The 15468-nt window shown below is 51.1% G+C and overlaps 1 protein-coding gene across 8 annotated transcripts; it reads right to left on the bottom strand.

Annotated features, from left to right (window-relative positions):
- Positions 1-2327: 2327 nt before the first annotated feature.
- On the bottom strand, positions 2328-13467 carry LOC125638537 (uncharacterized). 8 transcript variants are annotated; one of them, XM_048854438.2, is made up of 5 exons: positions 13132-13464; positions 11599-11725; positions 10649-10765; positions 7907-7996; positions 2328-7288 (listed from the first exon to the last, which is right to left on the bottom strand). In XM_048854438.2, exons 1-5 carry the CDS (start codon positions 13264-13266, stop codon positions 6000-6002), a joined length of 1758 nt encoding a protein of 585 aa, XP_048710395.2. In that variant the 5' UTR covers positions 13267-13464; the 3' UTR covers positions 2328-5999. The 8 variants fall into 8 exon arrangements, with proteins under 8 accessions (XP_048710395.2, XP_048710393.2, XP_074986207.1 ...); XM_048854436.2 differs by having other exon boundaries at positions 2328-7291; positions 13132-13462; XM_075130106.1 differs by having other exon boundaries at positions 10649-10762; positions 13132-13461.
- Positions 13468-15468: the final 2001 nt, after the last annotated feature.

Genomic DNA, 15468 nt, shown 5'->3' with positions numbered 1-15468 from the left:
TCCAACCCCTTCCCTGAAATCCCCACCCCAACTCTGCCCCCTCCCTGCCTCCAGGGGGTGCAGGAGGCATGTGGGGTGTGGCGGGGGCTCAGGTAGGGAGTTGAGATGCAGGAGGTGTGCAGGGGGCTCAGGGCAGGGGTCAGGGTGCAGGAGGGGTGCAGGGGATGGCAGGGGGCTCAGGACAGTGGGTTCGGCTGCAGGGGGGAACCTGCAGCCCCCCTTCCTCCCCCCTGCATTTACCTAGAGCAGCTCCGGCCCAGGGTGCACTGGGGGCAGGGCAGGCTCCCTGCCTACCTGCCCTGCCCCCCCCACCTTTGCTCGTTCCTTCCAGGCACCGCCCCTAGCAGCTCCCATTGGCCAGGAACGGGGAACCGCAGCCAATGGGAGCTTCGGGGGAGGTACCTGGAGGAGAGGCCAGGGAAACACACAGACCCTGGTGCCCCCTCCCGCAGGTTCTGGCCGAGGGCAGGGCAGGGAGCCTGCCCTGCCCCTGGTGCGGACCGGGCTAGAGCTGCTCTAGGTAAACGCTGCAGGGGGGCACAGGGAGCTTGCGGGCCGCAGAAGAGAACCCCGCGGGCCACGAGTTTGAGACCCCTGAATTAAAGTGACCTGCTTAAAGCGGAAATAGGGCAGATTGTTTTGCAGGAGGGAGCCGTCCCTGTGCGCTCAGCACGGCCTGCCAGGGGCCTATCCCAATGCTTCCCACAAGGAAGGGAGAACAGGGTGGTTGGACAAGAATGGTGTAACAGTGTTTGTTGCTCCTGACCAACGGTGCTGCTCCCATGGGGCGTGTGATGAAAAGGAAATGAGCATGTTGATAAATTGGAGAATTGGTCTGAAAACAACAAGATGAAATTCAATAAAGACAAGTGCAAAATACTTTCCTTAGGAAGAAAAAATCAAACATACAAATATAGAATTGGGAATAACTGGTGTGGTTATAGTGCTGGGGGTTATACTGGATCATAACTTGAATATGAGCCAGCCATGTGATGCAGATGTGAAAGGCTAATATCGTTCTGGGGTGTATGAATAGGAGTGTTGTATGTACGACATAGGATGTAATTGTCCCGCTCTGCTCAGCCCTGGTGAGCCCTCACCTGGAGTTCTGTGTCCAGTTTTGGGCACCGCACAAAGAAAGATGTTGACAAATTGGAAAGAGTCCAGGGGACAACAACAGAAACGATAAAAGGTTTAGAAAACCTGGCCTACGAGGAAAGTTTAAAAAAAAATAGACGTTTAATCTTGAGAAAATAGGCAAACTGGAGATCACTTCAGCTCCGACATGGACTCTGCCAGGTGAGCAATCATTCAAAACCCCACACAGGAGCTCTTCTGTAGTTCCAAAATGGTAACACCCTTTGCTCCGCACAAGGACACAGTCTTATCCAGTCCTTCCCTAAGGACTGGAGCCTTCTGTGGACCAGAGGTCCTGTCCATTTGCTGGATAAGAAAGGAGGCCTTGAGTCAGTTTAAACTCAGGCTATTTAACCAAAAGTCCTTTCTTTCTCGGTTGATCCTAGGAGAATCGAGTTTGAACCAGTATATGCCAGTCTTTCCAGGTGGTCGGCCTCCTAGGAGGAGTTACAATGTGATTAATCAGCCCCTGCTCTTCCGAGTGGTTCCCCCGCCCCTATGGAAGTGCATACAATCTGAAGCACCCTGGAGCACCCATGATAAAAAAATGAAGGGGTGTTCAGCACCCACCGGAGCCAGCTCCTCCCCCTGCCACCCACCAGCATCTCCCACCCACCAGCAGCCCTGCCAATCAACTCCTCCCCCTGGGACTGGGCGCGCTCGGGGGAAGGGGGCGGAACTGGTTGGCAAGAGCCAGGGCAGGGGTGGGGACCTGGGGAAAGGGGTGGAGTGGGGGCAGGGCCTGTGGTGGAGCAGGGGTTGAGCACCCCCAGGGCAAAGAGGAAGCCGGTGCCTGCACCAACAACCTTGAATTATTTTTTGCCATTGTGACCGGGGGTGCCCGGGGCAGCCCTCACTGGAAATGCCAAGGGCAGGGCAGGCTGCAAAAGGGAGAGCAGATACTCCCAAGACTGGTGGGTAACACTGAAGTTAAACCTCCCAACCAGTCACAAACTGTGCTTCTGATCCCCCGCACTGGTTATCAAGAAGCAAAAAAAAGAAATCACACAGCCCCTTTATTGCATTCCAGCATCTGGCTCCCAGTCAGCACTTAGGTCTGGTACAGTGAGAAGTTATTTAAAACTCTGCTCACATATACAAAATGTTCTTCTGACCCCAAAGGGTGAGCCACATCACCAGGTCAGTATAGGTTTGGATCTTACTCAAAATACCATACTGCCAGCCAATCCTTTAGAATCTAAAACTAAAGGTTTATTATAAAGAGAAAAGAAAGAACAAGAAGAGAGATGTTAAATGGTAAAACAGTCACATACATACAAAGACTTCAAAATCCATATATCAGGTTCTTAGCAGTACTGGTGAGTTTGCTGGCTTGTGTGGATCATTCAATCCTTGTTCAGAGCTTCAGTTTGTAGCAAGGTTCCTCCAGAGGTAAGAAGCAGGGACTGAAGACGAAATGAACAAGATGCAGCTGCCTTTTATAGTCTCTTGCCATGCAGCCTGTGCTTCCTTTGTTCCAAACACAAGCTGCCCAGCACATGGCTTGAAAGTCCAGTTCCGTTCATAGGCATGGCATATCTGGTATAATTCATTGCCATTCTACACTATTGATATTCATAATATCCTCAAGTGTCCCCTACATTCCATGCAGCGTCACACCCCCGACACAAAATTGATGCGGAAAGGGGTGTTCCTAGACACTGCTGAATGCATCACACGAATTTTCCATTCTTGGTCCTATATCATTACACTTCTGGTTTACATCACAAGCATTAGTGTAAAAAAGAACTAGTTTATCAAAATCATGTCTGACTAAATCAGGCTCTTTATATATAGCTACCTTCACTTTCTGAAAGTCTTCTCATCCGATGTTACTTTAATATAGACATTAATGCTCTCAAGGGTGTAATTACCTTGGCATTTAGCCATGACAGCAATGTGGTAGTGTGCCTCAGTTTCCCTTTCTGTATAGCAGACTAGATTTGTAAAGGTTTCTCTGCTGTGCCAAACTTTACGATTACTTACAGGTACCAGTTGTAACATTTCACTATTCTACAGCTCTCTAGCATACAGCGTGTTTTTAGGTATTATCCCCAATATGTTTACAGGCTTTTTATCAAAGTCATACACATTGTACTATTTTACCAGGGTTGACGTCAAAATCAAATACATTAGAAAGCTAAACCTTAACAGTACCACCAAATCTGTTACAAGTCAGTGTTTATAAGTATCTTGGTCATACCATGCCTCTTGTCTCACTGAATCCCTTGCCTGGCCAGGTGTGTCCTCAGTGCTACCAGCTATGGGCAAATCTTCCCTGTCCCTTGTTAGCCAGGTAGATTGTATCAACTCAGACACCAGCTTCCAAATTCTCATCCGCTACCAATTTCAAGTCTGGACCCTCATTCTCCCCCTCGGCAGGATTGGGTCCTCCCCTTCCCCCCCCCCCCACCCCCTTTCTCCTAGAAGGCTGAAAACTGAACCTCCCTGTTCACAGGGATCCTTTTGCTGGCTAGGTGTGTTCACCAACTGCAGCCCCTCTGTGCTATCAACATCTACACAGACACCCTCCTGCATGCTTGCTTCTGGATCCACCACCAGCTTAGAGACTGGACTCTGCTTTAAAGATACCAAACAAATCCAAAGTGTCTCAGGGTGAGAGTTTGCCTGCTCTCCCCTGCATCCTTGTGGGTTCAGTCATAAGGCTGTCCTGTTCTGAAAAACCAGTAACCCAATCTTTCCTCAGACCCCGAGGCACAGGCTACTTACTCAAAGAATCAGCATGGGGAACATGCTGGCCAAGCCCAGCCACTTGGCTACAGGGCTGCTCAATTTCTCTAACAATTCCCCGGCCCCAGCCCCCAATCTGAAACCTCCTCTAGGCTATTCACTCTGGATCTTTCTAAAGCAAAGTCAGTGGATGTTGACACCTCAGAAAGACGCTGGCAGTTAGGAACTGAAACCAGTCTCCCAAACAAACTGTTGCTTTCTCTATATAGTGATTCACCCTCAGTGAACTCACGCAAATCACTTTTACACCCATCAGTGGCAGCAAACTGTTTGGGAAAACTGCCATGAGGAACCTTCTCCCTAGGAGCTTCTCTAAGCAACAACCCCGCTTTTTTCTGCTCTACAGAAGCGTTGCTCTGTGGAGCCACAACAAACTCCTTCTGAGTTTCACTTACACCCAGAATCATCCCTGGAAGATTAAGAGGATTTTCACATAACCCCCTTTCCGGCAAACGGCTACATTCCATGGTGAAAGCCAGGTTGGAGGCACCCTCCCTCTGCAGCTTTCCTCACTGGCAGTATGCAGGTTACCACACACAAGCTTAGGAACACTTCCTTTTTGGGTTTCAGTTAAGTCCAGAACCACCTCTGGGAAAACTGAAATATCCTCAACCATCATAGGCTGTTATACCTAGATGATATCCTGGTGCTTGCTAAAACATCTGAACAGGAACTGAAAGATTTTGGAGTGTGAGAGAACACACAGATACTGAGGTCATAGCGAGAGGCAGGCAGAGAAAGAGGCAGAAAAGCCAAGCAGGAGGCTGTAAGTACAGCGTGGCCTTGGAAAAGGCTAGTCAGAGCTTTTGGGTCTAGTGCTGGCTGAAGAGTCTCGGAGGCTGGACGCTAAGAAACGGCTCCTTTCGTTCTTGGGTCCTTCTGCGTTCAGAGACACAGGACTTGGTACATTCTTTATAAATAAATGAAGCTGCATCAAAGAAATACCAACTGTCCCCAATTTCTGCTTCTAAATGGAACATCCCCAGAGCCCAAAATTTTGACTAGCCGCTCAGGTCGAAAAGGGGCGATGTCCTCTTAAATCACTGGACAGACTGACACACTCCCCCACGATAGGGGTTGTTCAATCTCACCCAACCGTCCCCCTATGCAGAATGTTCCTTGCGGCCAGCGGGTGTTCACAGACTCCTGCCCCCTTGCAATGAGAGCTCCCTCTGTGTCTGAAGGGGATGGTAAGATGTGCCAGTCAGAGACAGGGCCACAGAGGCCCGCTGGGCCGGGGAAACAGGGAGACACTGGCCAGGGCTGCTGCTGAGTGCTTTGGGGACTGGTTTCTCTGTGTATCTGCAAGTCACTCTCTTTTCTGAAACACCACTCTCCTGATTGCCCGCTCCCACACAGGATCCCAGATCTGTCCCTCCCATGCTACCCCTGACCATTTCATACCAGCGTCACGCTCTGGGCAGGCCCTGTGACTCCAAGGGATGTTTGCAGAGAACACTTACAACTAGCAGAAACCACGAGTCTCAGCCCCAAAAGGTGCCGAGAGACAACGCACCCCTACTCCTTGCTGCTGGGGATCAGGGCTGCGCCCTACAGACATCTCAGTGTTTGTAACATTAAGTGCCCCTTCCTCCTCCAGAAACTGAGACTCAAGTTCTTCAGAAAAAGAGCCATTAGAACAGGAAACAGCTCCCTGACCCCTGTAACAATCCCTCATCCCTCCCCTTCCATGTGATCAGTGCAGTGAGGGGCACGGATGGGGCACCGCAGCCTTTTGGTTACTCAGGAAGAGGAAACTCCTCTTCAGTCTCTGCCAGAAGTGTTGCCCATTTTTCACTGTCCATAATAAAATAATCCCTTCCAGCCAAGAGACGCTGAGTGAATGGCCTGGCAGAAACCAGGGCCTCCAAAGTGCAGCCCTGACTCCTGTCATCTCCTCTGTCCAGCTGCAGCCCATAACGCCCATAACGGGGAAGTTTAGGTGGCTGCTCGGTTCACACTCCCATCCTGGGGGCTACACAAACCATTCTAATAAAACTCTCATCTAGTACCTGGTTAACGGGGAGGTGGGAGGAAGGGTCTCCCTTCTGTGCACTGGCTGTGGGGAGAAGGGCGAGGTGAGAGCGGGCAGAGGTTCCCCCCCATCAAACTCAAGGGTCAGGAGTCCCCGCCCCATGGGTTCGCTGGTGTTTAGCAAGAGACAACGAGTGAGCAAAGCGCTTCTCGCACTGCGTGCAGGGATAGGGTCGCTCTCCCGTGTGGATTCTCAGGTGGGTGGTGAGGCCAGACAACTGGGTGAATCTTTTCCCGCACTCAGTGCAACAATGGGGTCTCTCCCCAGTGTGGATCCTCTGGTGGCTAGTGAGATGATGCAGACGGACAAAGCCTTTCCCACAGTCAGCGCAGCGATGGAGTTTCTCCCCCGTGTGGACTCGCTGGTGTCTAGTGAGATTTTCCAGACAACTGAATGTTTTCCCGCACTCGGCGCAGTGATGAGGAGTCCCCCCACGGTGGACTCTCTGGTGTCTCCGGAGACTTTGAAGGAGACTGAAACTTTTCCCACACTCAGCGCAGCGATGGGGTCGCTCCCCAGTGTGTGTTGTCTGGTGTCTAATGAGATGTTCTTGTAGGTTGAATCTTTTCCCACACTCGTGGCACAGGAAGGGTCTCTCTCCACTGTGGATTCTCAGGTGTCTAGTAAGACTTGATGTAAGTTTGAAGCCTTTCCCACACTGGGTACAGCGATGGGGCCGCTTTTCTGAGTGGATTCTCTGGTGTCTGTTAAGGGTAGACGAATACATAAAGCACTTCCCGCACTCAGCGCAGGCATAGGGTCTCTCTCCTGAGTGGATTCTCTTGTGCATGGTAAGAGCTGATATTTGGAAGAATCTTTTCCCACACTCAGCACAGCAATAGGGTCTCTCGCCGGTGTGGATTCTCTGGTGAGCAATGAGATGGGATGCCCGGTTGAATATTTTCCCACACTCAGAACAGGGATGGGCTCTCTCCTTTCTGTGGATTTTCCCATGTGCTTTGAATGCCTTTTTTCTCCTGAAGCTCTCCCCACACTCGCTACATTGATAGAGATTCTGTCTCCTATGAACCATCCAGTGGTGGCTTATCAGGTCTCTCTGCACCTTGAATTCTTCCCTGCACACACGGCAGGTATATAGGCTCTTTCTGGGCTCAGATTGACCCTCTGCAGGAGGCTTTAGATGTGGCCTGGATCTCCTCTGATGGCTTTTTGGGGTTGCTGGCTCCTTCCTGGCCAGGTTCTTCCTCTGCCTTTGTGGCCTGCCCAGCCTCTTCTGGTGCCTTCCTCGCTCAGATTTCTTGGAATGATTCTTCCCTGATGTCCCTGGGAAAGGCCTGGGTGGCTTCAGGTTGCCAGGCCCTTCCTCAGGAGTCTGCCCCTCAGCTCTGCTCTGGTTCCTCGCCCCTGCTTGGTGGGGAAGAGAATCCAGATGTTATTTTCCATGCTGCTGACAAGGGGAAACCACTAATATTCCTAGCAGGGGGATGAGCCTGAGCCTGAGTCAGCCCCATGCCCCTCCCCTCCCCTCAGAGCAGGGCTGGCCCTCGACACTTGAGTGCAGGAGGCCAAACTCCCAGGAGCCCCAGTGCTGGGGAAGGAGGAGAAGGTCAATGTCCCACAGACCCTGCTAATAGTCCCCCAAGTCAATGAACATGAGAATCAGCCCCCATGATTCTCTCCCTACTCTGAGGCCCATCTCAGTGGGGAGAACAGCATCACCACACACCAGCACTGAGGACCCCTCTCCCGAGGGACACACACAGAACACTCACACTGTGATGGGATCCCAACGGCTCCGTGTTCTATGGAAAATGGGGGAGGGGGAGAGACTGGGAGAATCTGCGTAAGGGGAGAGATGGAGTTTCTAGGGGGCTGTCTGGGTGAGGAACTGTAGCACTTCTCATGTTTGGGCTTCAATCCCTATTGTAATGCTCTGGGAGGGGAGAGTTTCCAGCTGATGGACGATTCCTGAAATGAGCTCTCTGGCTCCCACTGGTGGAAAGGGCAGAGCTGGTTCCCTACCCGTTCCAGAGGAAGAGCTTTGTGTGAGGAAGAAGCCCAAGGAGCTTTCAATTGCCAACCAGTCCCAGGTCTCCTCTGCATCTGGAAAATCTGCACCAAGACAAAAAGTCTTTGGTTGCCAGCACATGGACCAAATGAATATCACTGAGAGAAGCCCTTTCCCCACCATCATAAATGATGCACAAGATGGGAGGTTATTTGGGGCTTGATTTTCAATTTGTATTGTGGTAGCACAACTGAGTTTGTGTCTGCATAGCACCAGGCGCTGCACAGAGAGATTGTCCTGATGTTGAAGAGCTTATACACTAAATACACAAAGGGAACCTGAGCCAAAGCAGTAACTTGCTGTTGTAATAATTGGGCCCATAAATTTACCCTAATTGGCCGTTTAATTGTAAAAACTGTGAGAAAGGTTATACAGTGTTACAATATCCTACAACAATAAATGTCGATGGGCAAAGGTGCAAAATATAAAAAAGAAGATGGAATTAGTCCAAACAGAAAAGGCCTATCATGCAATTCAAGGACAGTGTTAAAATTATGGCTGGTAAACAAGAAGTGTGGAACTGGAAATTAATGAACCAAAATGAATGTGTCAGAATTTAGGCCTAACTAGAGGAAAACTCAATGAAGGGCTGGGCTATTTTGCCCATTACTTCCTTTCTTGGTTTTTCAAAAGAAAACACTTGGGAGGGAAATAAAGGAGGGGAACTGAATGCAACCCTTGAAAGACGCAGCAACAGCAGGTGCGTGCCAACAACTGCTGCAGGGAGCGATATCATCATGTTGCCACCCTGAACTTCTTTTGGGACCCCAGATCTTCTTCATCCTTATCCTAAGAAATGTGCTAACAAGACTGGACCAGAGAGAGGGAGCTGGAGTATACAGCCACCATTACCAGTTCTGGCTAACTCCCCCAAATCACCTGGAATGTGAGACTTTGTCCCCTTCTCCCCCAAGCACCGTGAGTTCTTTTCATTCCTCAGCTTATTTCTTCTCTTTCCTATTCTTCTCCCTTTGCTTTATATTAAACAAGAGTCTGGCTTAGCTGGACAAAACTGCCATAGTTTGCAACATTGCTGTAAGCCTGTGATCAAAGAGGCAGCCAAAAGCACTGCCCAGAACAGCCCAACGCTGGTACACGTTTGCCAGGTAGGCCTCCAATTGGCTGATCAGACCATGTGCTATGCCTGTGTTTCTCCAGCCAGGATTCAGCTCCAGCTCATTTCAGCTAACTGCTTCTCTCCTCCCCAAAAGAACAGTTATTACCATCTTTAATATCATCGAAAAGACTTTCAAACAGAGGCCTTTTGTCTAAAGACTCTCTCCAGCTAAAGGGCAAGGAAACAAGGGACACTGTCAAAATAAAAGTCACACCTAATACTTGACATTTCAGATGCCTTAACTCTTTTCCTTTCTTTTTCTGTATCATTAATAAAAGGTTAGAAAGAATGCGTCATGGTGTTTTCCATGATGCTAAACAGGCTACAGTCTCTGTATTCCAAACCCCAAAGCTTATTTAACCCTCTATAATACTGGCCATGACAGTGTCACATTAACGCCTTTGTCTCTCTGGGCCCATGTAGTCTATATGAATTAATACAACATTGTCCAAGGTCAGCCAGCAGCTCAGTGGCAGAGTGAGGAATAGAGTCCAGGTCTCCTCACTCCCACAAGATGATGTTGCCTCCCAAGCAGTCCTGGGGAGTAATAAGGAAATCCCTTATTAATGTCAACTGAGAGCCCACAAAAGCGATGGAACGATGTTGGGTCTCTACAAAACTGGGCCTGATGTGGGAAGGGAGATTCCCAAGTGCTGCTCGGCCAATGATTCCGACAACCAGGGAGGGGTGACAAACACTCTGGTGGACAGGATTAGAATTCAAAATGATCTTTACAAGGTGGAGAATTGGTCCGAAATCAACAAGATGAAATTCAAGAAACAAGTACAAAAGTAGCTCGCTTAGGAAGAAAATATCAGATGCACAACTAGAAAATGGGGGATAACTGGCTTGGCAGCAGTACAGCAGAAAAGCACGTGGTGGTTATAGTGGATCATGAATTGAATGAGAGCCGACAATGTGATACCGTTGCAAAAAAGCCTAACTACATTAGACTAAAACACTAACATTCTGGGACAGAGGTGGGCAAACTGCAGCCCATGGGACCGTCCTACCCGGCCCCTGAGCTCCCGGTTGGGGAGGCTAGCCCCCAGCCCCTCCCCCGCTGTCCCCTCCTGCCGGGCAGTGCGGGCGGCGTGGCTGTGAGCTCCTGCTGCTCTGAGCAGCATGGTAAGGGAGTGGGGGCGGGAGGGGTGTTGGATAAGGGATAAGAGGTTCGCAGGGGCAGTCACGGGACAGGGAGCGGTTAGATGGGGCAGGGCGGTCAGGGGACGGGGGGTTGGATAGGGGGTAGAGTCCTGGGGTGGGGGGGTCCCAGAGGGGGCGGTTAGGAGAAAAGAAGCAAGGGGGGGTTGGATGGATCAGGGATTCTGAGAGGGGCAGTCAGGGGGCAGGAAGTGGGAGGGGATGGATGGGGGTGAGGGCCAGGCTGTTTAGGGAGGCACAGCCTTCCCTACCCAGCCCTCCATACAGTTTCGCACCCCGATGTGGCCCTCGGACCAAAAAGTTTGCCCACCCCTGTTCTGGGATGTATTGTCAATTTGGCCAAAATGCAACAGGATTTCAGCTGCCTTCAAGCTACTCATTTGATCCCTGCACATCACTTTAACTCCTTCCTCACCTGGCCGGGTGCCACTCAGGATGTCCCCATCTCCATCTTCTGTGGGATACTGGACACACAGCTCTTCCCCTTGCTCTATGCTGGAGATCACCACTGGCTTGCGGGTTTGGATTCCTGCTTAGAGAAAAGCATCACCGCCCCGTTAGATCTAAGCTAAGCACTTCTAGCCACGGAACTGCTGCACTTTCCGCAGCTCCATATGCAAGGTGCCAATTAGGCAATGAGCTAATCTACGGATCTGCATTTGTTTTCCATGGAAACATGAACTGCAGCTTATGGTCAATACTGCCTGCACATGGCAGTGGCGAGATATCTACACTGCAATTTTAGCCCCGCAGCCTGAGCCCCATGTCCTGAGTCAACTGACCCAGCTCAACCACAGCCGTGCCGTGGGTCTTTTATTCCAGCACAGATGAACCCAGTCTGTCTTTCACCTTAACTGTGGTGTTGGTGGCCTTTCATCCTGTAGCCTGCAGAACACACGGCCCTTTTCTGCTCGTGTGCTCTGTCTGGGGAACTTCAAGAGCCAGAATTCTCTTACCTTGAACTGTGGAGCCCTAGTGACCATGGGTGGAAGTGCCTCCCTTTGAAGATATGCAGTGTAGTTGTAGCCATATCAGTTCAAAGATATTGGAGAGACCAGGTGGGTGAGGTAATATCTTTACTGGACCAACTTCTGTTGGTGAGAGAGAAGCTTTCCTTTCCCAGACCTGAAGAAGAGCTCTGGGTGGCTCAAAAGCTTCTTTCTCACACTCACCTTGTCTCCCCCTGAAAGGGCTGCTCTGCTCCATTAAACATGCCTCTATCCATCCACACCCATGCACCCCTCCTTCCAACCCCATAGACACCTCTCCACCCAACCACTCACACCAATGCTCCATCTCAGTTACGGTGTCTCTGTGCAGCACCCAGTGCTCTGCGGCCCTGATCTCACAGACACAGCTCCTCACCTAACGAGACCAGAGTCTGGTAATTTTCCCACATGACGTGTCTGTAAAGTTGCCTTTGCTGCTCGCCCAGCAGGGCCCACTCCGCTGGGGAGAAATACATGGCCACATCCTCAAACGTCACCGACATCTGAAAGGACAAACAACCCAACTCAGCATGGCAAAGTTTACACACGGGTAGAGGAAGAGCTGTTGCAGGTGAGGCAGACGTACAGTGGTCCACGCAACTGGGAGGGCCCTGGAGGGTTTGAAAGTTCGTACCCAATGGTGCAGGTTTGCCACAGTGTGAAAAAAGTAAGGGACAGTCCTTTCCTCTGACTTTTTTTCTGTCTGTGACTCACCCCACAGTGAGCCCAGCCCCTGGCTGTGGGTGTTGTATTCTGGCACAAAGGATTACAGCACTGCTGAGGGTTAGTCCTCCTGACTCTCTGTCATGAAGGGGCAGACAGGCCAAACTTCAGTGAGTGTTGCTGCAACCCAGAGCACCAGGACACAGCCCCACTTACATTTAGCCGGCACACCCGACCCTCTGTCACCATGCTGGGGGGCTGGGCAGACCAAACCTGGGCAGCACTGCAACCTCACATGCCATGATGCAATGCCCAGAACAGGACACCGGGCCCAGCCCCTCAAGACCCTGCTGGAGCCACTGCTGCGGGGTGAGAGTGGGGCACTGGACTCAGCCGTACAGAACACAGGAGCTGCTGGAGCTGCACTGTGGGGTGAGCACAGGGTGGGTTCGCTCTCCAGTCGCTCCCCCCTGGGCTTGCCCTCTCTATGGGGCAGGAATTAGGGTTACAGTGTTGTAGCCTTGTCGGTCCCAGGATATTAGAGAGACAAGGTGGTGGAGGGAATCTCTCTTGCTGGACCAACTTCTGTTGATGAAAGAGAGAAGTGCTTGAGCTACACAGAGCAGGGTCCCAAAGCCCAGGCTCCAGCAGGAGCCCAAATGTTTGCACTGCTATTAAACTGCCCCTAGGCTGAGCTCCATCAGCTGGCACAGCCCGGCTGCAGGTTTCAGTTGCCATCTGCACAGACCCTGGGAGCCTGCAGCTCAAGCAGGAGCAGCCCAGGCTGGTAGCGCTGGAGGCCCCGGGCTGAATCCCCAGCACGCTGCCCGATGGGGCGCTCACAGAAGGAACCTTCCCCCCGCGGTACCCACGGACCCAGCGCAGCCTCCCCCCGCGCTCCCATCGCCGGTGTGTGCAGCGGCCCCGGCCCGGCGCCGAGCCCGGTGTCCCGAGCGGGCCGGTCCCAGCGCCCGTGGCACAGGACAGGGGAACCGACCGACCGGAGCCGCCCCCCAGCCCCGGCCGGTGCCTGCTCTGCGGGGAGGGGTCAGAACCCGGCAGCCCCAACAACGAGCGGGGGGGGGGGGGTCGGTCGGGCTCTCGGGGGTGGGTCTCTCCGGCCTCAGGCGCGGTTCTATTCCGACCCGCGCAGCAGCCTCCTCCCCGGGCAGCGATTCGCAGCCTCCGCGGCCGCCTCCCTCCCTCCGCGGCCGCCTCTGGCGGCGCCTCCCCGGGCCCCGCTCACCGCCCCGCGCGCCGGGGCTGCAGCCTGCAGAGGGGGCTCGCTCCCGCACGCGCCGCTCGGGCCGGGCTCGGCCCCCGGGTCTCCGCGGCGGGCACGAGAAGGTCCCTCCCTTCGCCCGCCCCCTCGCGCAGTCATGCCTGGGCCTGTCTAGGCTGTGGAGGACCCCGAGCTCTGTGGGTTTAACCCTTAATCATCTCGGTCGGGGAAGCGAGTTGCAGGGGGAGCCACTAGGGGAGACGGGGTGAAGTCGCTTCCCTGTGGGTTGGTGGCTCCCATCCCTTGTGCAAAGGCGGGTATTGCACCAATGTTACAGTGGGGGGCTGGGCGCCCTGTGTAGGATGGAAACCACTTCAACCGGGGGGTGCTGCTGCACCTGCACCCCCAGCACCCTGATTTCCAGGCCCCCGGTGCAAAGACCATTTCTTAGTAATTCATCAGGGTGAGCGACGCCTTTTCAAACATTTCACCAGAATAAATATGGGTTGAGAGTCATGACACTGTCTATTAGCAAATTAATACATTATTTAATAATTATTCAAATCTGGATCTGGAATCAGAGTGGCTGTGAGTGATAAAATACGTTTTCTGGGCAGCCTAAGTGCCACTGTGGTGAGACAAGAATATGCCATTCCTGGAGCAATTATCTTGCAGCAGTTACATCTTCACTCTGTTCCGAACTATGAACTCAGTTTTGCTCATATTTGTCCTCATTTAGAAGACAGAAAATTCCAGATTCCACAGACCTTACACACCTTTTCTTATCTAATTATGCACACAACAGTTTAGCTGGCGGTAGACCATAGCACACAAGGAGCATAAAACCAAAGAAATATTTGCACTCACTGTACCTAGCACACAGTTCATATTTGTCAAACCTTAACAGAGCATACATCTTGTGTCTCACAGATTCTGCATACATAATTGTCATAAATATAAAGGGAAGGGTAACCACCTTTCTGTATACAGTGCTATAAAATCCCTCCTGGCCAGAGGCAAAGTCCTTTTACCTGTAAAGGGTTAAGAAGCTCAGGTAACCTGGCTGGCACCTGACCCAAAATGACTAATGAGGGGACAAGATACTTTCAGATCTAGGGGGGGGGGAAGGCTTTTTTCTGTCTGTGTGATACCTTTGCCTGGAACAGATCAAGGATGCAAGCCCTCCAACTCCTCTAAAGTTAGTAAGTAATCTAGCTAGAAAATATGTTAGGTTTTCTTTGTTTTGGCTTGTGAAATTCACTGTGCTGGAGGAAATGTGTATTCCTGTTTTTGTGTCTTTTTGTAACTTAAGGTTTTGCCTAGAGGGATTCTCTGTTTTGAATCTGACTGCCTGTAAGATTATCTTCCATTCTGATCTTACAGAGTTGTTCTCTTATCTTTTTTTGTTGTTGTTGTTGTTCTAATAAAGTTCTGTTTTTTAAGAATCTGATTGGGTTTTTTGGATGTTAAAAATCCAAGGCTGGTCTATGCTCATCTTGTTTATTCTCAAGCCTCCCCAGGAAAGGGGGTGTAAGGGCTTGGGGGGATATTTTGGGGAAATAGGAACTCCAAGTGGTCCTTTCTCTGTTCTTTGTCTAAATCACTTGGTGGTGGCAGCATACTGTTCAAAGACAAAGTGAAGTTTGTGCCTTGGGAAAGTTTTTAACCTAAGCTGATAAAAATAAGCTTGGGGGGTCTTTCATGCGGGTCCCCACATCTGTACCCTAGAATTCAGAGTGGGGAAGGAACCCTGACAACAATGAACAAAGGGTAGAACAATTTAACCACTAGTAAATTTGCACAATAAAGCTTAGCACGAGCACAGAGTATTCTAGGAGATTTTAACTAGTTTGAAGTTCTAACACCCCCATTTCTTGAGTGGGAATAATGGTTAAAACCAGATTACAACTCAGCTGAACTGCAGCTGACATAACCAGCTCCAGAAAGAAAGGCAAGATGGCTGCTTCTCCCCAATATCATCTCCCAAGAGTGACTGGGACATGGCAAAGTCAGCACCGCAAGGAAGATTGCAGGCCTTCACTTACACACACAGCAGTGCAGCCATTTCAGACCCATAATTCTATTGTATTATGTCATTCTCTCCAGGAATGATGAGACAATAGATTCATAGATTCATAGATATTTAGGCCAGAAGGGACCATTATGATCATCTAGTCTGACCTCCTGCACAATGCAGGCCACAGAATTTCACCCACCACTCCTAAAAAAAACCTCACACCTATATCTGTGCTATTGAAGTCCTCAAATTGTAGTTTGAAGACCTCAAGGAGCAGAGAATCCTCCAGCAAGTGACCCGTGCCCCATGCTACAGAGGAAGGCGAAAAACCTCCAGGGCCTTCC

The sequence above is a fragment of the Caretta caretta genome, chromosome 6 (assembly GCF_965140235.1).
Source record: "Caretta caretta isolate rCarCar2 chromosome 6, rCarCar1.hap1, whole genome shotgun sequence".
Taxonomy (NCBI): Eukaryota; Metazoa; Chordata; order Testudines; family Cheloniidae; genus Caretta; species Caretta caretta.
The sequence above is the reverse complement of the archived record's forward strand: the minus strand, read 5'-3'. Positions and strand labels throughout refer to the sequence as shown.

What these genes read in the sequence shown, in the direction of transcription:
- LOC125638537 (XM_048854436.2), bottom strand. Translation starts at nt 13,266, where the DNA reads ATGACTGCGCGAGGGGGCGGGCGAAGGGAGGGACCTTCTCGTGCCCGC. An exon ending in CAGCCCCGGCGCGCGGGGCG is followed by an intron (nt 11,726 to 13,131) that starts GTGAGCGGGGCC and finishes TTGTCCTTTCAG; the next exon opens with ATGTCGGTGACGTTTGAGGA. An exon ending in CCAGACTCTGGTCTCGTTAG is followed by an intron (nt 10,766 to 11,598) that starts GTGAGGAGCTGT and finishes CTTTTCTCTAAG; the next exon opens with CAGGAATCCAAACCCGCAAG.